Below are 23,973 nucleotides of genomic sequence, written 5' to 3' on the forward strand. Positions count from 1 at the left end.
AGTGTCTTGTGTTTATCCTTGCGTTGTTAAATCCAGAGAAAATGAGCGTTCCTTTGTTGGTTTCGTCTATGATACTTTGACTTCACCAAAGGTATTCAAATTCACAGCTCGAGGGCATTAGGCGACTTGAGCACTGACTCACGTCATCCAGCAGCGTTCGGGATGGCTTACCGAGTCCTTCAGTCTGCCGTCGGGGTGGGGTCCGTAGAGGGACGGTCTAGGCGGGACATCGAACAGAACATCCACTGTATCTTCCGAAGAGAGAAGGTTATCGCGATTCTTAGCAATGGCCGTTCGCTTCTGTTAGTGCTCGTTGTAACCACTCATCAAAGGCCATGGCGGGGTTAAAGATGTCCAGGTTGGGTCCCTCCCGGCTCCGGGCAACGTAAGATCCATTCACGCCGGGCCGGAGGACGTAGTCAAAGATCACCAAAGTTGGCATCTATGTCCTCGCGACTTCGCGTTTTAATAGTATGTTCTCAAGGAGCACAAAGGGTTCTTGGCGCCTATTTTCATATAATTTCCCCGCAATCTAGCCATCTGTCGTATCGAACTCTCCATCAAGCTTAACTCCGGGCGCGGTGCCTAGGGCTGAAGCTGTCTCAGGCTAGAAACTTGCCGCCGTGCGGAGGAATAAAAGGACTGGATGCATGCTGTTTTTGAATCAAACTATTGCTCTCCATACAATGTCTATATATCCATAGACCAAGTCATCTTAAGTAGTCAGCCATGTCTTCCAAACGCATCATTCTCATCACCGGAGCCAACACCGGCATCGGCTATGAAACAGTCAAGGCCCTGCTACAATCCGACAAGGCGTATCACATCATTATTGGATCCAGGTCCATCGAAAAAGGCGAATCTGCAGTAGCCGAACTCACGAAGGAATTTGCGTCCACGTCAAGCTCTCTGGAGGTCATTCAGGTGGATGTGGCAGATGATGATTCAATCCTCAGTGCTTTCAACAGTGTCAAGGAGAAGCACGGACTGCTCGATGTTCTCGTTAATAATGCTGGTAAGTTTTCATCCAGCACAAGACCCCATGGCCACTCTGACCAAGCCTAACAACCGGCCTTTGTAGGCGCCTCTCATGATTTTGGACCTCATAACTACAACCCCGAGGACATCAAAGCCATTCGCCAGAACATGAATAAGTCATACGACGTCAACACATCCGGAACCCACGTCATAACCCACGTCTTTGCCCCTCTCCTCATCCAATCCTCCGATCCCCGCCTTCTCTTTGTCACCAGCGGATTATCCACTCTGAACGGCATCGAAAGCACCGGCCTTCTCCCATTCCAACCCGGGACCGTCACGGCTGGCGGTTGGCCCAAACCCTTTACTCCTCAGGCCGGATACCGATCTAGCAAAGCTGCGTTAAACATGGTCATGCAGAACTGGCATTGGCTTCTCAAGGCAGACGGAGTCAAGGTTTGGTGCATCTCCCCCGGTTTCTTAGCTACGGGGCTGGGTGGAAATCCGGATTTGCTGAAGAAGATGGGTGCAGGTGAACCGAGCCAGGGAGGCAGGCTGATTAGACAGGTTGTTGAGGGTGAACGGGATGCTGATGTTGGCAAGGTTGTGAACAAGGATGGTATCCAGCCTTGGTAGTCAGGAAGGCAGGAAGGAAGACTGATACCAAGAGGCTGAGAACATAAGTAGCCATAGATAACGAACAGGGCTTCTTCTGAGAGAAATCTAGGAAAGGCTTGACGTGATATCCAGTACACCAACAATACACCGAATTTCCGATGTTGATTCCATCACTTGCCATTGATTTTTGTCCAAGCAAGCATGAAGTGATCTACAATCCTTTCCACCCGCTACAGCGGTCGCGACGGCTCGACGTAGTCGCTATCCATTTTTTTTCAGGGACCCAAATGTTATCTTCTGGACTGTCTTTGCGGAAGCAAGCACCAATGACAGTATTCCCTTCCTGTCTAAGATACTCAAAGTATGCCGTTCCCTCTGACGGTCGCCATATCTTAGTGCCGTGTCCGTGCAGTCTCATGTAGGTCAACTGCTTGCACTTTGCAGCGACGATCTCGGGCTTGAGGTATCCCACTTTCTTAACTCTCTGAACAGGGTCCTCCGGATTCCCTACGTTGATTCTGAACTTGGCACAGTCTATCGAAAGCTTTCTCAAGCCCTTCATTCTCGCAAGCATGTCGATCAGGCTGTACGGGGCCATCGTGGTGTCGATAGTCAAGCCGAGGGAGGTGATTCAGTGGCAGGGTTCGAGGATTTTGAACATGTCGTAGTTTTTAGGTGCATCTATACCGTCTTCAATCCAATTCTGGGGTAGGATGAGCTCTTTAGCACTCAGGGCCTCCGGATGATTAAGCCTGTCATCAAGTTCCCTCGAGTGATTACCCAAGCAAAGGAATGTCTGAGGGTCCAGACGGGCACTGAGTCGGCTGACGCATTCGGAAGTAAGCTCTTCAAAACCGTGACCTGTGTCTACGCACCATCCCCTGACGGTGAGTTGACGGAGGTTGGGCATTGTGCTCGGGTCAATGGCGTCATATGCGAGCGGCGGAGTCTCTGACAGGCAATTCCAACGCATGATGACACTCTGTTTGAAGAGTCAAAGTTCTTGCAGATAGTTCAAGTCGGTCAACTTTTTGAGGTAGTCATACGTCTAGGCCTCACCCAGGCAAAGCAGGACGGAATGGTACAATTTGAGAGCTTTGAGGCGAAGCGGAGCGTGACCGAGATCTCTATGGTCATTTCCCAGATCCATGAGAAAATCATAAATTGGATCACGGTCGTCTAACGTGTAAGAGGTTTTTGCCGTCGCTCGAGAAAGGGATAGGCTCAGATCAGTAAGAATCGGTGAGGAACTCAGGATACGGGCTATCGTTTCTATCCACTTTGGGAGAAGCCCTTGGAGCCCGGTCAGGTGAAGCCCCTTCAGGCTGGAGAAGACGTTGAAGTCGGTAATACTGTACTTCAAGTCTTCAGGAATAGGCATCAAGGGCTCCGGGTCCTTCCAAGAGTCATCATCGTGACAGTATCTGTCGTAGTCGGGGCGGTACGGGTGAGATTACAGATCGAAGGAGTTGTCTACCAAGTTGGGCAGCATTGCTTCAGTGTCTTTAGTGTTTCGGATGAGAGAATGAACTCTCCGTCTTTCGTGCTAAAACGGCCATTAGCATGTAACAGGCTGACAGCGCATGCCTCAGGGCCACTGTAATGGTCTTCGAAAATCACTTCTGAAAAGAGAGTCCATCCAGACATTATCTCGCCCTTTTTGAATGCTCGCTGTTCAAGTATCAGTATCTAACTTGGTTCAAATTTCTATGACATCTTTATTTTAATCCTCAATGTTTAAAGTAAACGCACGACAAGGCACTTTCCTTGTTGAGTCCCATCGGGTAGGTACCTAAGCAGCATCTTCCTTAAGGTACCTTGAGCTTAGGATGGCAGGAAGTGCCCCGGAAACACACTGAGGCAGGTGCACTTCCGGCGGAGGAAGGCACGTAGTAAAAGGCAATTAGGGGACCACTTTCAAATCTTCAGCGAACCTTCAGCGAACCCTCAGCCAACCTGGACGTTCACCACTCAACTTTTGGTCAACATTTGTTCAAAAGGTATCATTGCCAACACATATACAATGTCACCCGCCACGGAAGGTGTCTACCTTGATCCTGTTGAGGGCCACGAGCACACCCACACCGTCATCATCCTTCACGGCAGAGGCAGCAACGGCGAAGAGTTTGCGGAAGAGTTCCTTGAATGCGAAGTCTCCCAAGACCTGGCACGCATCTTGGCCGTCTTGGCTCATCCAGCCGATGGTCCTGAGCAACCAAACGACCCCCTGGACGATATCCCAGCGCGACCATTACCCCCTCGAACCCTCCGAGAACTGTTCCCAACTTTCAAATGGGTCTTCCCTACCGCACCATCTTCCCCATCAGACCGTTTCAAAGCAGACTTAAACCAATGGTTTGATATTTAGTCTACAGAGAACCCGAACGTGTATCCGGAACTGCAGGAACCGGGCCTGTGCGAGAGCATCGACTACATCAACGAATTTATTAACGAGGAAGCCGACTACGTTCCATTTGACAACATCTTCCTGGGCGGTATCAGCCAGGGATTCGCAGCAGTCGTCGCGACCCACCTGCACGGGTGTGGAAGCTTTGCTGGTCTCTTTGGCTACGCTAGCTGGGCGTACCCCGGTCTAGCACCTTTCGAAGTCCCAGCAGGTCTTGGTGGCGGCAATGGCATTTGGAAAATAAAGTGTGGTGATGCGGACTACCAGATGGCACACACGCCCATCTTCCTTGCTCACGCCCTCAACGACGAAGTGGTTCCGGTGAAGAACGGAAGGGCCCTATATAGGGCCTTGCGTAACATAGGCATGAAAGAAGTCGAGTGGCACGAGTATCAATATGGCGGCAACTGGTTCACTGAGCCCGAAAGCATAGATCATCTCGTTTCCTTCCTCATGCGCAATATGGGCTCCACGGAAGATGGCTCTACGGAAGGCGAGTCTACGTAAGATGACTCCAAGGAGGTTGAACAGTAGTCTGGTAAGGAAGATATCTGATTTTGTAGGGGGGCGAGAGCAGAAAGGTCTTGATTGGAGACCAGCGAACAGCGACATGCTCCAGGCCTTTTCAAAGCGGAACCAGCATACGGTCGGGAGCAGGAAGTATTGCATCAAACATGATATTATGGGTAATCGGTAATCAATCGGCAATCAAGAACTATGAGTAACAAAGCAAACCATTCTACCAAACAAGGGTATTGAAAGGAGATGTCTATGTGAGGCCAAGCAGAAACGTGGTGAAAAGCAAAACAACAACCTGCTAGCGATCAGTAGGTGACGGTAGCAACTTTGGCAACATATTTGTCGTCCCCATCCTTTTGCAAAATGTTCTCAAACATCCACTTGCCAACATCTTCGCGGGCAATGCTATACCCAATAGCCAGCTCCTCGACACCCTTGACGGGATCCTCGGTGCCTACCCGGACCGTACCTGCGGGCTGCTCCTTTCCGTTAGTCAAGAAGCTCGCGCGCACCACCGTCCAGGCTTCACCACTCGCAAAGACAAGTTCCTCCATGGCCTTCTTGTCCATGTGCGGGGTGTGCAAGAGGCCCTTGTAAAGAGGCTGAATAAGGAGAGGCGTGTCTCTCCCAAACCTGGAGATACCAGTGCTGCTGAGCCCAATGACGCGCGGTCGTCCAGCAACACCCTTTTCAGTGCGCAACTTCTTGATGGCGTCGAGCAAGACGAGCATTCCCTTTTCGCAGACGTTGACGTCCTCGAGGTTCATCTTGCGCAGCTCGAACCAGGCGCCGATGGAGGAGACGACGGCGCCGACGAAGCGGGTTGCGTCAAGGGGCGATACGACACATCGGGCAATCACGTCGGGGTCGTGGGCGTTGCCTTGTTCGATGCGGAGGTTGGGGTACTTTTCGGAGGGGAGGACGGCGGTCAGCTTGGACGGGGTGCGGCATAGGGCGATACACGTGAAGCCGGCGTCAAGGGAGCGGCGAAGAGCTGAGAGGCCGCAGCCGCCTGTGGCTCCGAGAAAAAGAATGGTCTTTGCGGACATGGCCGGTGTGCGGTCCTTGGTGTATCCGTACCGTGTAGGAATGTAATGGGGCGAGTCTCGGGACGGGACCGAGTACGGATGCGAGAGGTGAGACCGAGTGCGGGATGGCGGACGGGGACAAGTGGGTTGTCGGTAGATCGTACCCACTGCAGTGTTTGGGTTCGGCAAGAAATGAAAGGAGATGGTTTTTGATCTAGAAGGCGAGGCTGATCTGTTGAGAGCTGAGAGTAGTGGCTTAGAATGATGAACAAGTCTCCATATTCCACTTGGAAAGCGAGGACTACATGACCTTTTATCCTACTAGAAGACTGCTTGAAAACCGCTTGGAAAGATGAAAGGCCACGATTGCGATACAAAGTCCGCAAGCCACACGGAGCTGGTAAAGTGCGTAGTTAGGCCGAATCACCGTGTATGTGTGTATGGCTTACATGCTGGTGAGCGGCAAAGCTCAATGGATTCGAGCCCGGCCGCCACGATGCTTGTTTTTGGATGGGAAAGAACTACCAAGGGACCCTCAAGAGGCAGCAACTGCCCATCCATGGGCACCCACAGGGCTGGAATACGGTTGGAATGTTCCTCTGCTCGCTCTGGTGGCGTCCAGTCGGGATGCTCTGATAGTCATAGTGGGTCGAGCCACGTTCTCTCTTATCGGAGTCAGTATGGGTCCTAAGGTACGTAGTGGGTCACAGCACGGGATTCAACTTGGTGGCTTGACGCTAGTGTCATAACAGGTTAGAGGCGGAATGGCATGGCCGTCTGGTGTGGGAAGGCAGCGGGTCGATTCGCATTCCAAATCCGGTTCGAGAGAATTCCCAGGACCACGGCACTCGCATCCTATCGTCAACCTTGAACATCGCCCTCTCACTCTCTCCGTCTCCATCACCGAAACCCTGCGCCTCATAATATGAAGCCCGTCAAGTTTGCCATGTTCGATACACTTTTCAAAGCGTGGTCATAGTTCACCAACACGGACCGTCGTGTTCGAATCTACGTCTATTCACATCTCGGTCTTCCTGGCTGACTGACCTCACTTGATCAACTCTGATTTCAACTACCAGAGTGTATTCTCTAATCCGTGCACTTTTGACGGGACATGAACTTCTTCTCGTCTTCGCGATACAACACCTATACGACTCGAGATGGCACATGTCGACCCGACTTGCTACGTCCGTCCTCTGTCCCCGGCTCACACTTAACCAGCAAACCCTCGTCACATCCCTCACGCGAATGCATCGTACCCAACTAGATCCGGCAATTGGCTTCGAGCCCACCGATCACTCCCTGATCTCCAATGACCACGCTATCCATCATCGAGACAAGCATGTCCCTGCAGCATCTCGCAGCTCACTTCCCCAACCCAACTTAACAGCACAGACTGTGACGTTTCGGTAGGGCACTGGTGGGAGCGTTGAACACTTGACTACCTACAACCCAGGAGAGGGGGCTCAGCTCGCAGAGATGCCCCAGAGAGTCCGCACGACTAATCCGCCAGCTGGAAGATGGCACCATGTCGCTTCGGTTTGAGTTTCGTCCGATTCCATTACCCAACTTTCATTCGCATTCTGCCTTTCCACAGTCCAAGGCTCCAAGGCAGTGCCCGGACGACAAGGAACGCACCTGGAAAGTTCTGTGCGATTGAGCATGTTTGTAGCCCTTACCAGTGGTCTTTCAAATCACAAGCGTAGACAAAGCCAAAGGAACCACCCTCGGCCAGATCGATGTTACAGGCCCGTCCCATGCCGTTTCGTAGATCTCTGACGCGGGTCCCAAAGTTATCGGTTCGAACTGTCCGTAATATTAAGATCGCAGCATGCCACTGCACGGTCATGTTGTCTTAGCCTTGACAGACGTCGTCAACGCCAAGGGACTCTGACAGATCGCAGAGAGCTCTCTCCTTTCCGCAACTAGACACTAGCGCCATTCAACGTCCCTATATCCAACAATGCTCGTGGGAAAGTCAGTTCCGGAACTCATCCTCGTGAGGTCCATGGTAATATACTTCCAGTACCTCGGATTCCTCTGCTTCCTCTACTTTTGGTTTATCTTCGCCCTCGCTGGTGTTCCCGGTATCGCTCACCCCGTATCCATCCTAATCGAAGTCGTGGGCGCCATCGAAATCATCTTTTATTTTGCCTGGTTCGTGCCATATCGCCGCCGTCTACAGAAACCCGGCCTCCAGCCAGAGCCTCTGAACCAGGAAGAACGCCGGCGGTTCTTTTACCAGGGGCTGGATCACGCGCCAGATGTCGAGCAATATATCCGAAAATGGCACTGCAACGCCCAGGTCGGCGATATTCGCAGGGAGAATGTGAAGGACTGGTTGATGTGGGCATTGTTCGACAAGCAGGGCAACCCACAGGAACATGACGATGAACTCGAGGAGTACATTGCGGAAACTGAAGAGCGGGCCGGAATCAACATCAAGAAAGGCTTCGGAGACGCGACCCCGATGCGCCTAAGTTTTGATTCCATCACAATCACCCACCGGAGCCTAATGTATTACATTGTAAGTGATGTGCAGCTGACAATATCCTCCCACTATCCTAGGTACAAGACTAAAATGTCCAAAGACTACTGGCACCCTCGACTTCTTTGCAACCCTCGTCCTTTTCATCAGAGGCTTCAAGTTCTACCGTCAACCACGCAACACCTTCTTCTCCGTCTTCCCATGGCGGCTCATGACCCTCTTCTCGCCCAACGAGTCCGCCGACCCGAAGCTGAGCTACTTTTGCCGCCCGCATACGTCAGAGACCCAGCGTCCGATCCTCTTCATGCATGGCGTTGGCGTCGGCATGCTTCCGTATCTACTATGGCTTTGGAGCATCCCCAAGGACGTCGGTGTGCTGTGTATCGAGATTCTCCCCGTCTCCTCGCGTATCTGCCCCCCTCTACAGACAACCAAAGAGCTCGTCGATGGCATAGACGCCATTATCAAGCAGCAAAACTACAACGACTTTGTCTTTGTTGGAAACTCCTTCGGCACGCTCTTTGTATCCCCGCTGCTACAAAGACCCGACATCGCGGCAAAGATCAATTCCATCGTGCTCATTGACCCCGTATCACTTCTCCTCCACCTTCCCGCCGTGGCCTACAACTTCACACGGCGGACACCGAAATGGGGCAACGAATGGGAAATCTGGTTCGTCGCCACAGATCCCATGGTCGCGCACACCCTCGCCCGCCGGTTCCGCTGGCAGGACTTCATCCTTTGGACGCCACAGTTACAAGGGAAGCGTACGACCGTCGTCCTCGGCGGCGAAGACTGTGTCACAGACCCGGACGCCGTGGCAAGCTACGTCTACTTTGGCGATCTCAACTACACGCGGCACGACAAGCCCGAGTGGGCGACGACGCCCGAGAGGTGGAGCGGGAAGGGGGAGCTGGAACTCATGTACCTGGCGGGCATGGATCACGGCCAGGCCTTTTTGAGTATCAAGCACATGCCGCAGATTGGCAATGTCGTCTTGGCATACACGTTCCTCAGCGGAGTGATGGACTCGAGGCAGGCGGATGCGGTAAAGGAGGAAGAACAGAACCAGATTTGATATAATGTCATGATTTATGGGGCGTTTTGTGGTTGGTACTGGATGGGTAGGCTGCGTGCGTCCTTTTCGCGACGTGGTTGAGGAGTGGATGGTCTGGGAACCTGCCCTCGTGTTTTGTCACTTTACAACATTTGTATCCAAATATTCTTCCTCTTCTCTTACCTATTGCGTCTCCTATTACTTTGGTGACTTCCAGCATGTCTGCATGATGCTGGTCTCGCGGTAATAGACGCCATCATATCTGATCCGAGCCTAGACAGTTCCAGTACGCATACTATTACCACGCGTGAACCCCGATATCTCACTACAGCATCACGATCATGCATCCAAAGTACATGGTCAGTCAATCATATTCATCCCACGGCAAAAGCCCCGCCTTCTGATACCCAGGAACATGCGGCTGCAATGGCGCACAACACTCGATCCTCACCCCCTTCCTCCCAAGCCTATCAACCTCGATCAACCTCACACGCACAGTAACCTCGTGTCTCTTTACCTGAGCAACCCCCCTACTCTTCCAACTCCGTTTACCAGTTTCCCCAACCTTGACCTTAACCTCCATATCCATGTCTACGAAGTGATCCAACCCACCAGAAACAGCAAACTGCGTATCCCTCCATAGCATATCAACCCCCAAATCAACCTGCGTCTCACAAGCATGACACCACAACCTCCACTCCCCATCAGCCCTCCTCCACCCGACAACAACATCGACCTGAATTCGCGCGTTCGTCGGCGACTCAAACCGCAACCCTGCAAGCACCGGCTCAAAATAGGGGTTCCCCGTCCTTATAATACCCAAGCTCGGCACCCACGGTCCAGTAGGATACGAATCAACAACCTGATACGCCTCTCGAATCCCACCCACCTTCCAACCCGCCTTGAGGACCGATATATCAGGTAGAACGTACACGGGATTCCGCTTCACGAAAACAGTCTTGTAGCTACCCCGTGCTGGCCTCGTCGAATCCGGCGCCGGAATGACCGTGCACACACTCCCCGTCCGGACCCGGGCATATTGGTTCCCCGATAACTTCCTCAGCATAATCCGCGGACACTGGTCCCCATTCTCGCCTTGGATAGCACAGTCCAGCACAGCATAAAAGTCATCCGCCGCGCTACCATCACCACCTTGAATATCGTCCACAGGCTCAAGGTACATGGATATCCTAATCCCCTGATTCGTAAGCTGAATCGGCTGCTGCCCCGTCGTCCCAAACGCCGGCAACGGGCGAAGGTACTGAAACTGCGAAAACTCAACTGGCGACGGAGCAAGCAGGCCGCTGAGGATATGCTGGTCAAATGCGGCCTCCTGCGTAGACGTCTCGTAGTTGCTGTGCCACCGCAAAGATGGAATGGTCTCCCGTGTCCTGCAAGATAGCCTCCTGTAGCCGCGCAAAGGCCTTCGTCCCCTCGCCGTACAGAAGCGGCATGTTGACGCCAAAGATACCCATCAGGCTATAAGCCAAGTCCTCTTTCCGTGTCGTGACTCTCGACGAGGCCCAGTGCATGCGCTCGGCGACGCTGGACGATTCTAGGGGGATGGTCTTGGTTAGGATGTCGAGGCTGATTCCCGTCACGGTTGCCAGCGCGGGACCGAGTGATTCGTCGAGTTTGGAGCCGATGAGGTGCCAGCTCTTATCATAAAAGTCGACATTGTCGGGGGCGATGAGCTCCTGGAGTGTCCAGCCGCGGGTGAACCATCTGCACTCGCGGAGAGCCAGTTGCAACGGAGCAACCATCCCGGGCTGCTGGTATATCGTGTAGTCCAAGTCAGAGAGGTAGACGTAGCAAACACTGGCCTGCTCGTACCAGTTGAACATGGAGTTGATTGCCTCGGACAATTCAGCACTGCTCGTCTTATCGATGCAGCACGTATCGATCCAGATGTAGTCGTACCCCTGACTCTGGGCAAGCCGGCAGGCTCCCGTGATCTTGGGATATCCGGACATCAGTGTGATGTCCTTTTGAGCATCGCGCACATCTTGCAGCGTAACCTCCTCTGTCCCCCACGTATGGGAGAGAATGGCATAGTCCGGCGCATTGTCTCCTTCGAATACTACAAAGTCTCCGAGCGGTTGTGACCCTTGGACTGTTTCCAAGAGCCTCATCGTCACTCCGTGTCTGTGCTACACAAGATATGGCTTGGCCGTTGAGGAGGTGAAGGCATGTTGCTGGTCGTTCCCGGTGGTTTTTCTCGCAGCCGCTAATGCAGCCTAGATCCCCGCAGGCCTTGGGCAGATCAACTCTCTTTTGGATCCATTAGAATAACCCCGGTACCTTTCGATACCATGCCAGGGTCAACGCCCGCCAAAACACCTAAGCTATTCGTACTCTGTTAGCTGAATGAGTCGTGCGTCGGTCAATGTGTGATGGGCGCAGTGTAAGTCTACATCTTTTTTGAGAACCTAATGTTCCTGGCACGCGAGATGAAAAAAATGTCCAGTATCATTGTTCATGTCGTATATCGCATATAAACGGTGTATATTAGCCTGGTATCGTCAAGTCACGCCTTGGGAGCGTCGGTCAGTGGCACATATCGAACCCCAAATAACTTCTCCTTCACAACAGATCCATCCTCCTTCTTGTCAATGGCCCAAACATACTGGTCATAACCATTATCGTCCTCGACGGGGATAAACATCCTGTCTCAAGTCAGCATCATTTTGCCAGATCACGACGCCGGACCAACTCACCTCCCAGGCGCCCGTAGCTGATCCACCAACTCCTGGTGAAGCTCCACTGCAGCAGCACCAACGTGAATCGCATCCCACCCCGTAGCCTCGGCCGTCTCTCCGTCCCGCGGGGCCTCCATCCAGCCTTTCCGTCCATCACCAACCCGGAACTTGACCTTGCCACTGTCTAGCAGTGCCCTCCCCTCGGCACTCTTAGCCATGTTGGTCTCACCCATGTCTTTAAGTGCCTGGATATGCTCCAGCCCGACAACGAGCCCTTTATCCCCCACGAGCTCGGCAAGGAGGTGCGTCAGGTACCCCGATCCGGAGCCAACATCCAGCACCCGTGGTGCGGGCCTTCTTTCGGAGGGCAGGATGTGCTGGAGGAGAGACTCGGTCGCGCTGGCGTGCATGTGAGGTGCTGAGATGGTGGCCTTGTGGCCTATGGACTGGGGTGAGTCTTCGTATGGCGCAACGGGAGCGTAGTGTGCCCGGTCAACCTAGCAGGTCAGATATATTGCTCCTGGCGTTGTGGTGATGACTGTAGAAGAGGATCAGGTACCTTGAGAAAGGCGTCCTTGACCCGTTGGTCTTTGATGAGGCCATGCCGCCACATGTTTTCGACCAGATCCTTGTTTGTCGCGCCGGAGCTTCGCCAGGCCATCTTGAAGTTGAGGGCGGGGGTCTGGTGTAGAAAGCGAGTGGTCTGTCGTCGTGTTGAGCTCGGGACGAGCTTGAGAGCTCTCCGGACCGGATGGTGTCTGGTATTCGTTTTGGCGAACGCTCTGCTGGGACTAAGTGACGGGGTGTTGATTTGCTATGTCTGATAACAGAAGCGAAGAGTCCTCTATGTAAAGGACATGCGGAAAGATGTTGTAGAAGAGACAGGGATGACGGGAGTGCGTTGCAAATGGAAGGTCAAATATGATTATCCCAGCCCAAAGGCCCAGTGATTCAGTTCCATTCCATCAGCAGCATGACGCAGCGCTATAGCTAAAGCTACAGCGCCTTTCTCGGCACAAGTGTGGTGGAGGTGGGTTGATCCCCCGCGCTCTCGAACCTTGTCGATAAGCGATCCAGGGAATTCAGGCTGCCCGGGCAAGTGAGAGCTCCCAAACTCTCGACCCCGCCAGGCGGATCATCCCGCTGCAAGCACTAAAAGATGCCTCTTCCGATCTGTGGAATCTGAATCTGATGAGCATCATTCCGCTCTTGTCTGGACGGGTGGCATTCCATTGTCATGGTTTGCACTAGAGCACGAACGGCAAGACCTCATATAATGTACTCAAGAGAGCCTCAGTATTGATACCAAGAATGAAAGCTGCTGTTGTGCTTCCTATGTAGATTAACCTGCTCCCATTCCCGATTCCCTAAAACACCCATAACCCACTTGACGACGCAAAGAAACGGCGCGAGATGCCAAATGTCGTAGACTCGTGGCCCAGACCAATAAATAATCACGTTTAAAAAAGAAAGAAGCCAACTGCGCTTCGTCACGCTGTGACACACGATAACGCCAATGCTATACCACTCTCTCGGATGACTCGCCATCGGCAATTATGGGCACAGGCAGTCCACGGTCGGGGCTCTGCAAAACAAGTTGCTCGTGGCGCCGTGCCTTGAGGTAGTCGCTGACAGACCTAATGAGGACGAACCATCCGACAACCATTAAAATGTACGCAATCCACTCTTGTCCGGTAATGTCCGACACACCGCCGCCGCCCTCTCCCGTTACCGCGTTGGGGTCGAAGTTGTGCGAGTTCGGGTCCGGCGGTGCCGCATATCCGTCTTGGCCGTTCATCTTGGGCGGGTGGTCGCCTTCCGTCGTGCCCTTCATATAGAAACCGTATTGGATTAACGTAATGCCCAGGCCGGCGCGTGAGCCGTTCTTGGCGGCGTGAGTCGAGTGGAGGAGGTATGTGAGGATGAAGCCGACAACCTGGAAGGACATGGAAATCATGCCGTTCCAGACAAAACTGAACAGAGACCCAACGGGCATTCCGTCAATGTAGACTTCATCGGGTCCACCGAGGCCTGGCGCCAAAATAGTCGTCTCCCAGTAGGGGGGTGCCGCATCGGCAGCGGCTTGCTCGTATGTCTAGAGACTGGTCAGTACAGCATATTCTCGGGCGAGTTGTGCCGTCCGCCACCACGCAAAGTGTGGAAGCGGTGGATTGCACGTACTGGAGGTTGCTCCTCCTTCGTCTCGCCTCCCCGCTCGGGCTTCGCCGTCAGGTTGGAAAAGACACCCTCATTCTGAATACCGCTGCCATAGATGCGGAACGGCGTCGTAGGTCCGCCGGCTGCGGATGCAGTGGTGGGAGGAAGCTGGGTGACCTGCCTATCCGGCTGGGGTCTTGACTCGGAGGAAGCGGTGCGTGATGGGTCGCGGGAGGTCAGGGTGGAGTCGGCGCGGACTAGTCTTTGCCTGTCGTCGGCGTCGTCATCGCTTTCGTCGCCATCGGTATCGAATGCGTCGGCGAGCGTGGAGTCCACCCCGTGGGCGGCACGGTCGCGCGACGATGCTCTCGAGTGGAAGGACGGTGGCGGAGAGTTTGGCACTGTTTGCGCGTGACTTGGCGGTGCGGAGTTGGGGCTGTTGAAATCGTCCTCGTCTTGGACGTTTACCTGCAAAGAATACATGTAAGCGGTCGAATGCAAAAATGGGTACAAAATGCGGCAGCTTTGGAACACAACATACCCGCTCATATCGTCCAGCCATCTTGACGAATGCTGTGTGATGTTTTTGTTTGCTCTCTCTTTTTTCGTTGTCTTGAAACCGTAGGACTCGGAGCGCCCCCTTTCGCCACTGGGCTAGAAGACGGCTAGCGCTGTGTAGTAGTTGGGGGAGAAGTCGTTGGGGGTAGGGGAAATCGGGAATACGGAGGCGGCTATTCGGAAGGGACAATGCGAGAGACCGAAGGAAAAAAGGCGAAAAAAGGTTTCGCGAGGATCGTAGGAAGAATCGGAGGGGTAAGGCGACAAAAAGGAACGACGATGGTGTTGTTGTGCTGAAGAAAAAAAGGGTGTTGGTTCGGAGGAAGAAGAACTACGCCATCAACGTTGGCTCGGATCGTCTACGGCTGGCGGTGATGAACGTCGGAGAGTCAGTCCAGGCTTGTTGCAGCGATACGGATACAGGAGGATAAGGTCCTGAAGGTCAGTAGGGTCGGGACTGTCGCACGACCCGGGCGCTGTCGCTGGTTCGCTTCGCTTCGCCTCGTCTCGCTGCGGTGAAGTGGATTACCTAAGGTACGGCTCTAACGCTAAAGAGCCCCTGTGGCAGTGGAGGTGGAGACAGTTCTCAGTGTCACTGCTAGGGGGGGTTACGTATACGTACTCGTACCTGTCCACGGGAATGTGCTGGAACAAAATGAGACTGAGGGGGGCACGGGGGGTCAATCTTGTGTTGCTCCGAGGCCGCCCTCTGCCTCAATGCCATTGGATGGTGCATTGGTGACGGGACTGCTAACGGCTGCCTCCAGGTCGTTGCTGGGCTGACAAAGATAGGAGACGGAACAAACCACGTCAGATGCCTCAGGCAAGAGTCATGCGCATAAGCCAACTTCCCACCCTGGCAAGGCTGGCCGACTGGATGATTAGGTAAGACAGACGTGGGTTGGTGGGTAAAGCCAAATGGACCCATTCTCCTCGGCCCATCGGATCCCCTTCACGGTTTAAGATCTTTTCTGCCAATCAGAAATGTCTGAGTAATCCTTTCAAATTCATTCACGTCTTTTGAGATTCCGTCTCCATTCTTCCCATTTTGGTAAGCGCCGATTCAGCGTGTTCCCTTAGCTCCGACAAATTAATTCTTCGACTGCGGACTGCCATTTGTTGCGAAATCCTTGACGTCGTCGATGGGAATCTGAAGCTACCGCGACTTCGCCCTCCGCTGCCGCACCCACCCCCTCTATCCACTGCCTCATTGCCCCGCGGTGAGACCATGATAAGGTAGTCGGCATTCGGTAGACTCACCTCCATTCTCTATTCTTTCCAATATCGCAGCCATGTCGCGCACAACGAGTGTATGTCTCTCCTCTCTGCCTCCCTTCCCGCCCTTCCGATCTGTCGTGTCACCGTCCCTAACATCATCTTCCTACAGCAAGCGTACCGGCACATGAGGTCTGCCCTGGCCCTGTGGCCCAAGGACAACCTCCGCCCCGAGACCCAGTTTACCGAGATCATCCAAAGAGGAATCGAGAGGAGGTACACCAAGCCCAATGTCGTCGACGAGGCCAAGGAGCTGAAGCAGGCGAATGCCCTCTATGCACTCGCCGACGACCGCTTCAAGAAGAGGGTGAGCTGGAGCATCCTGAATCCTCGCGCATTGCAAACTCTGACAACCCGTAGTTCCCCCTGAACGGCGAACTCTTGAAGCCCGAAAGCCAGCCGACATATTTCCAAGACCTGTTGAGAGAGCTCGAGGAGGCCCCGACACGAGGTTGGCTACAAAACATGTCCAAGAAGCTCTCCGGCATGTTCAGACTTCAATGATGACCATACAAGGAACAGCACAAACAAATACCACATACACGAAACACCACCAAGGATGGCATTTCATCAGCGAAAGGGAAGCCATTATGATAGCATGGGCATGCGTAATTGTCTAGGCCATATGTACGATATCTTGTACAAAACCTGTACCCTGTATAGTGTATCTATACCAGAAAAAAACTAGAACCTCAACGCCATTGTATTTTGTAGCATATCCTCCTTAGATGTACCTTCCCTCAGGGTCCACCTTCTGCATGAGGTCCATGCTCTTCTCGTACATAGTGAAGACGAGACCGCCGCTTACCACGAGACGCGCCAGCCGCGGCAACGCACCGCTCCACAATGTCAAGACACCCTCCTGCTTCAGAATCATGGCCGCGCAGCGGAACGAGTTACCATACTGCTGTCGTGCCGTGATACTCTGCATGCGCGTCTTGATCGTGTCGAGGGGCTGCGTGGCGTAGACTGTAATCAATCCGGCGATACCGCCCATGGCGAACGTGCCCACGGCGCCCAGCTTCTCTCCCGGTGCCGTGTAGGACTCGGCCATCTGCTTGAGGGCGTTGTACGCGCTGAAGCGCACCGCACTGTTGGCCGCCTGGCGGGCCGTCGTCGGGACAAAGCCCTGGAAGAATCCGCGGAGGCCGCGCTCGCGGGCAATGATGGGGACGGCGCTGAGGAAACCCTTCATTCGGGGCTTGCCAGACTTCTTGTCGTCGATGCTACGGTGTTATGTTAGCAATGACGAGGTATGGTTGACGTAGTAAAGCAAAAGACTCACAGCGTAGTCTTGATGCTCTCAAAGGGAGTCACAGCAAGAGCCGACTCCGTGACACCGGCTCCGAAGCCGGCGATGACCGTCTTCGGACCAGAGATGTTTCCGTCGGCGTCGGAAAGGAGCGTCTTATACTGGTCAAACGCAACGAATCCTATCCATTGGACGTCAGCGGGCACGAGACTCTAGCCCTGGAACAGCTGCTTCACGTACGGATTCCCGCCTTGAGCGAGTTGCCAATGATCAACGTGGTGCATCCCGCGTACCATTGCGCTCCGAACGGCGGCCACGGCAGCTTCTGTCCAGCACCCAGGTTTCGGTTCAATTGCGACCGGGTCTTGGCAACTGTCGAGGAAGGGTCAGAGAGTCAATCGCATCGAGGAATCGGTCGTGGTGGTCTTACATTCGGCAGGGTACGTGATGGCTGTGTCCGGTGAGTTAGCATTTCGTCTTCGTCGTCTCCTGGTGCGTCATCGGGGGACAGTAAAGAGCGACTCACCAATCTCGACAGCGCCGGCCGTAGATCCAGCCAGAATGGATCGCAGGACCGTCGGTCCGCCCTTCTTAACGGGCTGCGACTCATCCTTGGTCGCCGCGGTGGCACTCGTCGCGGTCGACATTTTGGAGGAGGATCTGCGGAGCGTGCTGGAGTTTGTCTATTAGACGGGCACTTTTTTTTTTGGAGGAAGCTTGACGTGCAGATGCAGTGCTGCTGCGTCCGAGATCGCGGGGTGTGGAGACTGAGGAAAGCCGAAAAGGTACGTACCGGCTAGTGGTCTGACGACATCCCGGCTGCTGACCGCGCATATCACACACCGACACACCTCACCGAGATACTAAGACACCGAGATACTGAGTCGCATCCTCAACTTACATGAAAAGTAGCCTTTCTTGTAGCGTCTAGTTATCACATGACGATTTCAATCTCAGACAAGTATTCTCAATTGGATGGGCTTTTGACATTGCCGTAGTCAGATACTTCACTTTCCATCCAGTCATCCGTCGAATCCAGACAAATGCCAGCAAATACCTATACTTTTGCACCTAGTCAGTCTTCCAAAGGTTACCGTCACCACAACAGTCCCCTCATTCTCATCAGTCTAATGTAACTTATGGCACAACCGAATTCTAGTTGGTATATCAATGATGGAGAACTTTCATGATCGTGGCCAACCAAAATACCTTGGGCACATCATATGCTTTCGTTTCCAAACATCCTCTTTATTTTTACCAGATACGAAAGTCGACGATCTTGTTAGAGCTTCTATATGGATAGATGTCACGTTCGCCTGTAGTCGAAGTCGAAATCTCGATTTTATGGAGGCTGCCAGATTTAACTTCTGCTTTTCGTCTTATTTTTAAAAGAGGTAGCTTTTCCGAATGTTGAAAGATGAATCGGAAATTACTTATAAAGACTTTACAGACGACACACCATGCTGGATCGCATTGAGACTGTATAGCAAGATCATCTCAATTCGCTTGATTTAATGGACCGAAAACGTTATTGGCCTCACTCGCAGCATTACCACTGCATAACTCGACCCTGCAGCTTTTTTTTTTTCGCAACAAGCTACTCGCTTACGCCCTCATCACGATAGCTGCGATTCTTTGGAAGCGTAAACATGTAGAGCCGATACTTATTCGAGTAGTGGGCAATAAGTTCTATTATCTTTGACCGCCATCCTGATTCAAGTTGACGTGCTTTCTACATTCTGATATACCACACGATGATTGTCTCAGAAGACTGCCCATGAACCTGACTTGCTGTAAACCGTTTATACAATTCAAGTCTAATTTCGTAAGCGGTATGGTTGAACAGTATCATCAGCACGAATATCTTAACAGAACCTTATTTTGAGTTTAGCACAGCTGGGGTAAACGTCCGTGACCTTAATCCAGACACCGTTCATGCAAATCAAACTACCGTCTGCTCAATAAACTAAATATTCATTGTTTACTGGTTGCCGTCGAAAGTCACAGAAACCATTAAAAGATATATTTGATGGCAAGAGGTTGAATTATGGAACCTGGAAGCAGCCATGGGCACGTCTCCCTAGTCTGTCAAAGACTATGTAGTATGTACAGTGAAACCAATTCTTCTTTGTAGCCGCAGGCTTAAGTTGCTAACGCATTTACTGCATCTTGGGGACCTTGATGGTAGCAATCTTCCAGACCTTGTTGCCATTGCTGGCAGCGAGTCCGGTGTAAGTGGCACCCTGGCTGACACCAATGGTCTTGCCAAAGTTGGCGTCGGCGCTGGAGAGTGTGATGGTAGTGTCGGAGTAGATCTGCTCAGCAATGGTGCCGGTGCAGCCATCGTTGCACTCGGTGCCGGTTCCGTATCCTCTCATGAAGGGGCCGTCCTTGTGGTCGAGAGTGCTGATGACCTTGTTGGTGGCAGTGTCGGTGACGGTCTGGCGCCAGGTGTCGTTGTCGTCGAGGAGGTCGTACTCGATCTTGATCTTCTGGGTTCCCTTGACGGGGGAGGAGGTCTCGCTGTCGATCTGGCCGAAGGAGCCAAAGACGGAGGCGCGGACGCACCACTCGCCGCTGACGGCACCGCACCAGCTGTTGTCGGGCCACGACTCGAGGGTGGTCTGGACGAGGTTGCCGGTGCCGTTGGACATACCGGGCCAGAGGAAGAGGACACCAGCCTGGGTGGGGGGGGCGGCACCAGGGGTCAGGTAGGTGACGGCGTTGATGATGGTGGAGGTGGTGGGGCCGAGGGAGACGGCGCCGCCCCAGGAGTCGCGCTTGGCGATGTTGTTGGAGGGCTCCTCGCGGCGGAAGAGGCCGGGGAAGGCCATGGTGGTGGCCGGGAGGGCGGCCAAGAGGAAGGTAGCGAACTGCATGGTTGCGGTAGTGGGGGTTTTCGAAGCGAAGGACTGGACTGAAGAACGAATGTAAGGAGTTTGGTTTGGTTAAAGGGCTGAAGAAGTGAACGTATGTGCTGAAGAAGTGAGAACCAAGATCAGAAAGGCTGATGGTCGAGGAAAGGCATCTTTATACAGAACTCCCAGAGTCTTGGCCTTTCAGTCCCCAGATTTCCTAGCGTGGGAGCCGCTTGACGAGATGAGAGGAGCTTGATGCAACGCAGTTGATTCCCAAAAGGAGAGGGAGTGTTCTGGCCCGCCTACTTTGGCTGGCATGGACGAGGATGTTCTCCATTCGGATTACTGTTGGGTAAGGTAGCACACGGAGCTGCCCATCGCGTGTGTTTGTCCTTCAAGACTAGGGTCACGGCAGAGGATGCTACGTTGAAGGGGCCCGGAGGAGAGTGGTGGATCGGTTCGGACGACAAGAACATGGGGTGTAAAATTCCGGAGGAACATCGTTGGATTCGATGGAAGAATCTTTCCTGTTGGTCCATCGTCGTGAAAGAGGGGCCAGAATGGCGTTGTAGTTGTTTGTTGGAAACACTAGGCGAGTCGAGCCCTGCCATGCTCGGCCGAGTCTGGAATAAGGTGGCCCCTTATTTGAGACCATTATAGCCTCCAAAGGCCCAACATCTCGGGCCACTGGCGGCAAACTAAGTACGATAGGCGGGAAATTAAAGCCCTTTCAAAAAGTCTCAACGTAGGGTTCATGGCCGGTACTACACTCTTACTTAGAGACTAAATTCTCGAGGACCAATGTATAATGGATCTCGCGCTTCGCAGGCGAATGGCCTCTCTCCAGATTGCCGTTTAGCCATATTGAGGAAAGCGAATCCGACGAGAGCTCATGACTTTAGCTTCATGCTGGGGAAACTTGAGGAGAGATTCTTCTTCTTTGGGATCCTCCACAAGCCAAGTCGGCAGTTGGCCCGAACCACGATGTCACGAAGCCAATCTACTTTTGGAGTCGTACATTCTCCCACCAGTGGTAGCGCGGCTCTTGGGTCAGCAGGGACCAAGGCTATCGGGATAGTATCCGATCAAATTTCAGTAACGGATTGGGCATGTTACATTCTGATCTGAGGGTTTCTGCATCGGCCTTCTGTTTTGATGTTCAATAATCATGGATGAAGTTGACAACCTTTTGAGTTTGCGTTTAAGGTGAAATCTGCTGGCAGCGATTCCCACGCCTGACCTGATAAGCGCAGAAACACGAATAGAAAAGTCATGAATCGCAGTGACCACTACTTGAACGGAGCCCCTGACTCTCTGCAGTGAAAAGTCGAACGAGAAACGACGGATTATCCGTAATCCGTTCTTGTAAGTGGGCATCTGCCGGATAACCGCCATGTGACGTAAGCAATCAATTTCTTTAAAACAAAGGGGTAAGTAAGTAGGTCTAAATGGGGAAAACAGCCGGCGAGCATTTGGAAAAGATGAATCCAATCAGGGGGGATTCAATTCCCTTTAGAGGACCTTTCCGCACTCGACTAACGACATAAACCAAGAGAGGAAGTTAAAAAATTGGTGCTGGGCAGATTTTCGACCTCGCATCGTCGGATGCCGAAGCTCTGATTTTTTTTCTCGGTCCTCGGTAGTCTCGCACGGGGCCGGATGCATCATGCACACGGGCATTTTTCCATAACCCGAGTTAGTTGCGCGGTGACGGGACCGGTCTTGGTCCTACTTGGCGGCCGGTGGAACTTGGGAACTGCCGTGCCGTCCGCTTGGGATTTATTCCCACCTGTTTGGATCCCCCAGACCCCAAGATCGCCATTGATTGACCGTTGAATTCTCCGGAATGACAAGCAGACGATGCCAGCGGCCAGATCGTCTCACCAGACAATGATTGACAGCTCGATAAATTTGACGTACACAGTCGACACAGTACCGCAACCTCCATGCCAAGAAGGCGAGGACCCAGTTGGAGACTGGCTGTGCTCAGAGCTATCACCCTGGTATTGGATCATGAGGATTCACTTGGTGACCGCGATGGTGGAGGTGTTCATCGCGTGAGATCATAGGATTCGTCACGGATCAACATCCCAGGTGACGAACACTGCGAAAAATAGCACAGATGCGCGCAGAGAAACACAAGAAAAACCAGATGGTCGTCTCCATTGATGTTCGCCTAGCCGGGGTAAGTGACATCACTATCAACCTTAACCTCCCTTGTTGTCGTACACCTCATCATCAACATCGCCCACCGTGATCGTGTGCGTGCAGGTGATGTACCAAAACCGACTGGCAGAACGGCTGGCGCGGGAAATAGGGGCCATTAAGTCTTGGAACGGTCGACAGGTGAGCAGTCAGCCACGTCCGCGAGACGAAGCTGGGAGACCCAAGCCTTCGAGGTTGACGAGTTCCCACCTGCCAGCTGGCCGGCAAGGACAGGCCTCGCTCGTCGGCAAGATGTTCAGTTCCGAGTCAGCGAAGAGACCGAAGCTACGTAGTAGAGAAGAGTCTCAGCTTACTTAAGGCTTTCGACGCAGTGAAGATGGCAAGACGGCGAGTTTTCCAGGGGCGCAAGTGTGGCTCAGCCCAAAGTCTTTTGACGTTCCCACGGCACAGTCAGCCAGCCTAAACCAGGCACAGGGGACAACAGGCGCGACGTCGGGGTCCCTGGCGTTGCCGTCTCCAGGGTCTCGCGGCATTCGCGGGCGCTTGTGGACAGTTATGTACATACGTAGTACACAGCAAAGTCTCATCGACGCCACAGCGGACCTGGACCCTTGAAGTTGACGTGGACACGACCGAAGACCCGGTGCGGTGCGTCACAGTTGTGTGAAGCTTGACGTTTCGAGGCGGCTCTTGACCATGTGTACAGATGTACGGGCATTGGCTCTTGAACCGATTTTTGTACTGCCATGCCGTAATTCATCAACCATTGTGCCACTCAAGAACTTCTAGGTGCTGAAGAGATGACTGAGCTGTTCGGTAACGGCCCGCAAGGCTTTCCATGAGACGGTGATGGGATTGGGTATGCTGATGAAGGGATCCTCCTAGTTTGAGCCCTACGACAACTGACTCTTGAGATTGAGACTGCTTTGACTGCCCAGTTCCAAAGAGCCGGTGGATGCCCCCCAACTGACGTTCATCTTCATGCGGCTATGCTCATTCGTCAGAGTCAAATGGGCCGCAAACCTCTCCTGCGCTGGACATCCTCGTAAACGGAAAGCTCCTCACAGCTCGGGCCCCTTCATCTCCAGCATCTCCTGGCCCTACCCGCATAGGAATGTAACCCTTTAGAGACCACAATATCCCCTCATCGACATATGATCGTGTAGGGAATATGAACCACTACCTAGCGATATTCAATGCGGCTGCGGCAAGATCACTTGGAGGTTTTGTTTCAGTCGTTGCAAATCAGGCGTTCAGGGGATCTTTAGAGGGAATCCGAGCCCTTTGGTCGTCATCCCATGTTGGAGACGAGACATTCTGCAGCCAGTCACGGAACACAAACAGCCTCGATCAAGCTCTGGCGCCAGCTCAAGCATGAGCTGAAGCATGCAAGATGGCAGGGCTGCTCATCAGTGCTCAGGCAGGCAGGGTGACTGGCCGTATTCGTGTGGTCCATCCATCCCACTCACTCACTACCGGTAATTACTGTCCGTGTAAAGCTCGCCCACACTAGGAATCTGCAGAGTTCCGCGTAAAAAAGCATGCGAAAAATAGCACAACCCCCCTCTCTTCCCGCTTCAAGGCCCCAAAATCCTTCCGAGGAGATCTTCCATGCATATCGCAACTCTCCGATGCATACAAAGTTCAGACTGAACTTCTGAAGCATCGAGACGTGAAAGGAGGGGAAACAGCTTGTCTCCCACCAAAGCTGTAGACTGAGAATCTTCACTTTTCGCTCAAACCTCATTTTCCCATCTCATGCCAAGAACAGCACAAACCAACAGCTGCCCACTCTCATTTCACGAGACAAAGCTCTAGACCCTGTCAAGCTCAGATCATTAATTTCAGCCTATTCAGGTGCCGTCGCTGACTCCGAACCCGTCACGGCATTGGAGCATACTCTTCCTCACGGG

General features: G+C 53.1%; 11 protein-coding genes across 11 annotated transcripts; 5 read left to right on the forward strand and 6 right to left on the reverse strand.

Moving 5' to 3' along the window:
- The first annotated feature begins 588 nt into the window (after positions 1–588).
- BDP55DRAFT_580161 (short-chain dehydrogenase) lies at positions 589–1,771 on the forward strand. The gene is made up of 2 exons (XM_060570811.1): positions 589–1,015; positions 1,082–1,771. Exons 1-2 carry the CDS (start codon positions 730–732, stop codon positions 1,612–1,614), a joined length of 819 nt encoding a protein of 272 aa, XP_060431238.1. The 5' UTR covers positions 589–729; the 3' UTR covers positions 1,615–1,771.
- A 1,794-nt stretch (positions 1,772–3,565) lies between these two features.
- Positions 3,566–4,667, forward strand: BDP55DRAFT_703318 (Alpha/Beta hydrolase protein). Its single transcript, XM_060577959.1, has 2 exons — positions 3,566–3,926; positions 3,972–4,667. The coding sequence occupies exons 1-2, from the start codon at positions 3,620–3,622 to the stop codon at positions 4,508–4,510; spliced, it is 846 nt and encodes a 281-aa protein (XP_060431239.1). The 5' UTR covers positions 3,566–3,619; the 3' UTR covers positions 4,511–4,667.
- A 160-nt stretch (positions 4,668–4,827) lies between these two features.
- Positions 4,828–5,571, reverse strand: BDP55DRAFT_727468 (uncharacterized protein; the record flags this gene model as incomplete). Its single annotated transcript, XM_060579312.1, has 1 exon — positions 4,828–5,571. One exon carries the CDS (start codon positions 5,569–5,571, stop codon positions 4,828–4,830), a length of 744 nt encoding a protein of 247 aa, XP_060431240.1.
- Positions 5,572–7,513: 1,942 nt separating this feature from the next.
- On the forward strand, positions 7,514–9,116 carry BDP55DRAFT_549709 (uncharacterized protein; the record flags this gene model as incomplete). The annotated part of the gene is made up of 2 exons (XM_060568954.1): positions 7,514–8,077; positions 8,142–9,116. 2 exons carry the CDS (start codon positions 7,514–7,516, stop codon positions 9,114–9,116), a joined length of 1,539 nt encoding a protein of 512 aa, XP_060431241.1.
- A 1,298-nt stretch (positions 9,117–10,414) lies between these two features.
- BDP55DRAFT_767415 (heterokaryon incompatibility protein-domain-containing protein) lies at positions 10,415–11,421 on the reverse strand (the record flags this gene model as incomplete). The annotated part of the gene is made up of 1 exon (XM_060580989.1): positions 10,415–11,421. The coding sequence occupies exon 1, from the start codon at positions 11,225–11,227 to the stop codon at positions 10,415–10,417; it is 813 nt and encodes a 270-aa protein (XP_060431242.1). The 5' UTR covers positions 11,228–11,421.
- Positions 11,422–11,622: 201 nt separating this feature from the next.
- BDP55DRAFT_549372 (protein-L-isoaspartate O-methyltransferase) lies at positions 11,623–12,455 on the reverse strand (the record flags this gene model as incomplete). The annotated part of the gene is made up of 3 exons (XM_060568922.1): positions 11,623–11,761; positions 11,813–12,291; positions 12,354–12,455. 3 exons carry the CDS (start codon positions 12,453–12,455, stop codon positions 11,623–11,625), a joined length of 720 nt encoding a protein of 239 aa, XP_060431243.1.
- An 858-nt stretch (positions 12,456–13,313) lies between these two features.
- Positions 13,314–14,513, reverse strand: BDP55DRAFT_549451 (uncharacterized protein; the record flags this gene model as incomplete). The annotated part of the gene is made up of 3 exons (XM_060568930.1): positions 13,314–13,889; positions 13,976–14,419; positions 14,493–14,513. 3 exons carry the CDS (start codon positions 14,511–14,513, stop codon positions 13,314–13,316), a joined length of 1,041 nt encoding a protein of 346 aa, XP_060431244.1.
- Positions 14,514–15,453: 940 nt separating this feature from the next.
- Positions 15,454–16,419, forward strand: BDP55DRAFT_660340 (uncharacterized protein). The gene is made up of 3 exons (XM_060574615.1): positions 15,454–15,819; positions 15,897–16,091; positions 16,145–16,419. Exons 1-3 carry the CDS (start codon positions 15,802–15,804, stop codon positions 16,286–16,288), a joined length of 357 nt encoding a protein of 118 aa, XP_060431245.1. The 5' UTR covers positions 15,454–15,801; the 3' UTR covers positions 16,289–16,419.
- BDP55DRAFT_660344 (mitochondrial carrier domain-containing protein) lies at positions 16,420–17,762 on the reverse strand. Its single transcript, XM_060574616.1, has 5 exons — positions 17,563–17,762; positions 17,467–17,487; positions 17,277–17,408; positions 17,070–17,217; positions 16,420–17,010 (listed from the first exon to the last, which is right to left on the reverse strand). The coding sequence occupies exons 1-5, from the start codon at positions 17,681–17,683 to the stop codon at positions 16,509–16,511; spliced, it is 924 nt and encodes a 307-aa protein (XP_060431246.1). The 5' UTR covers positions 17,684–17,762; the 3' UTR covers positions 16,420–16,508.
- A 1,433-nt stretch (positions 17,763–19,195) lies between these two features.
- On the reverse strand, positions 19,196–19,915 carry BDP55DRAFT_630745 (uncharacterized protein; the record flags this gene model as incomplete). Its single annotated transcript, XM_060572191.1, has 1 exon — positions 19,196–19,915. The coding sequence occupies one exon, from the start codon at positions 19,913–19,915 to the stop codon at positions 19,196–19,198; it is 720 nt and encodes a 239-aa protein (XP_060431247.1).
- Positions 19,916–21,840: 1,925 nt separating this feature from the next.
- Positions 21,841–22,417, forward strand: BDP55DRAFT_630746 (uncharacterized protein; the record flags this gene model as incomplete). The annotated part of the gene is made up of 3 exons (XM_060572192.1): positions 21,841–21,951; positions 22,017–22,079; positions 22,166–22,417. 3 exons carry the CDS (start codon positions 21,841–21,843, stop codon positions 22,415–22,417), a joined length of 426 nt encoding a protein of 141 aa, XP_060431248.1.
- Positions 22,418–23,973: the final 1,556 nt, after the last annotated feature.

Source organism: Colletotrichum godetiae (genome assembly GCF_030913485.1).
Source record: "Colletotrichum godetiae strain CBS 193.32 chromosome Unknown BDP55scaffold_15, whole genome shotgun sequence".
Lineage (NCBI taxonomy): Eukaryota > Fungi > Ascomycota > Sordariomycetes > Glomerellales > Glomerellaceae > Colletotrichum > Colletotrichum godetiae.

What these genes read in the sequence shown, in the direction of transcription:
- BDP55DRAFT_703318 (XM_060577959.1), top strand. Translation starts at nt 3,620, where the DNA reads ATGTCACCCGCCACGGAAGGTGTCTACCTTGATCCTGTTGAGGGCCAC. An exon ending in ACCATCTTCCCCATCAGACC is followed by an intron (nt 3,927 to 3,971) that starts GTTTCAAAGCAG and finishes TTTAGTCTACAG; the next exon opens with AGAACCCGAACGTGTATCCG.
- BDP55DRAFT_580161 (XM_060570811.1), top strand. Translation starts at nt 730, where the DNA reads ATGTCTTCCAAACGCATCATTCTCATCACCGGAGCCAACACCGGCATC. An exon ending in TGTTCTCGTTAATAATGCTG is followed by an intron (nt 1,016 to 1,081) that starts GTAAGTTTTCAT and finishes CGGCCTTTGTAG; the next exon opens with GCGCCTCTCATGATTTTGGA.
- BDP55DRAFT_660344 (XM_060574616.1), bottom strand. Translation starts at nt 17,683, where the DNA reads ATGTCGACCGCGACGAGTGCCACCGCGGCGACCAAGGATGAGTCGCAG. An exon ending in GGCCGGCGCTGTCGAGATTG is followed by an intron (nt 17,488 to 17,562) that starts GTGAGTCGCTCT and finishes CACCGGACACAG; the next exon opens with CCATCACGTACCCTGCCGAA. An exon ending in CATCACGTACCCTGCCGAAT is followed by an intron (nt 17,409 to 17,466) that starts GTAAGACCACCA and finishes CTTCCTCGACAG; the next exon opens with TTGCCAAGACCCGGTCGCAA.
- BDP55DRAFT_660340 (XM_060574615.1), top strand. An exon ending in ACGACCGCTTCAAGAAGAGG is followed by an intron (nt 16,092 to 16,144) that starts GTGAGCTGGAGC and finishes GACAACCCGTAG; the next exon opens with TTCCCCCTGAACGGCGAACT.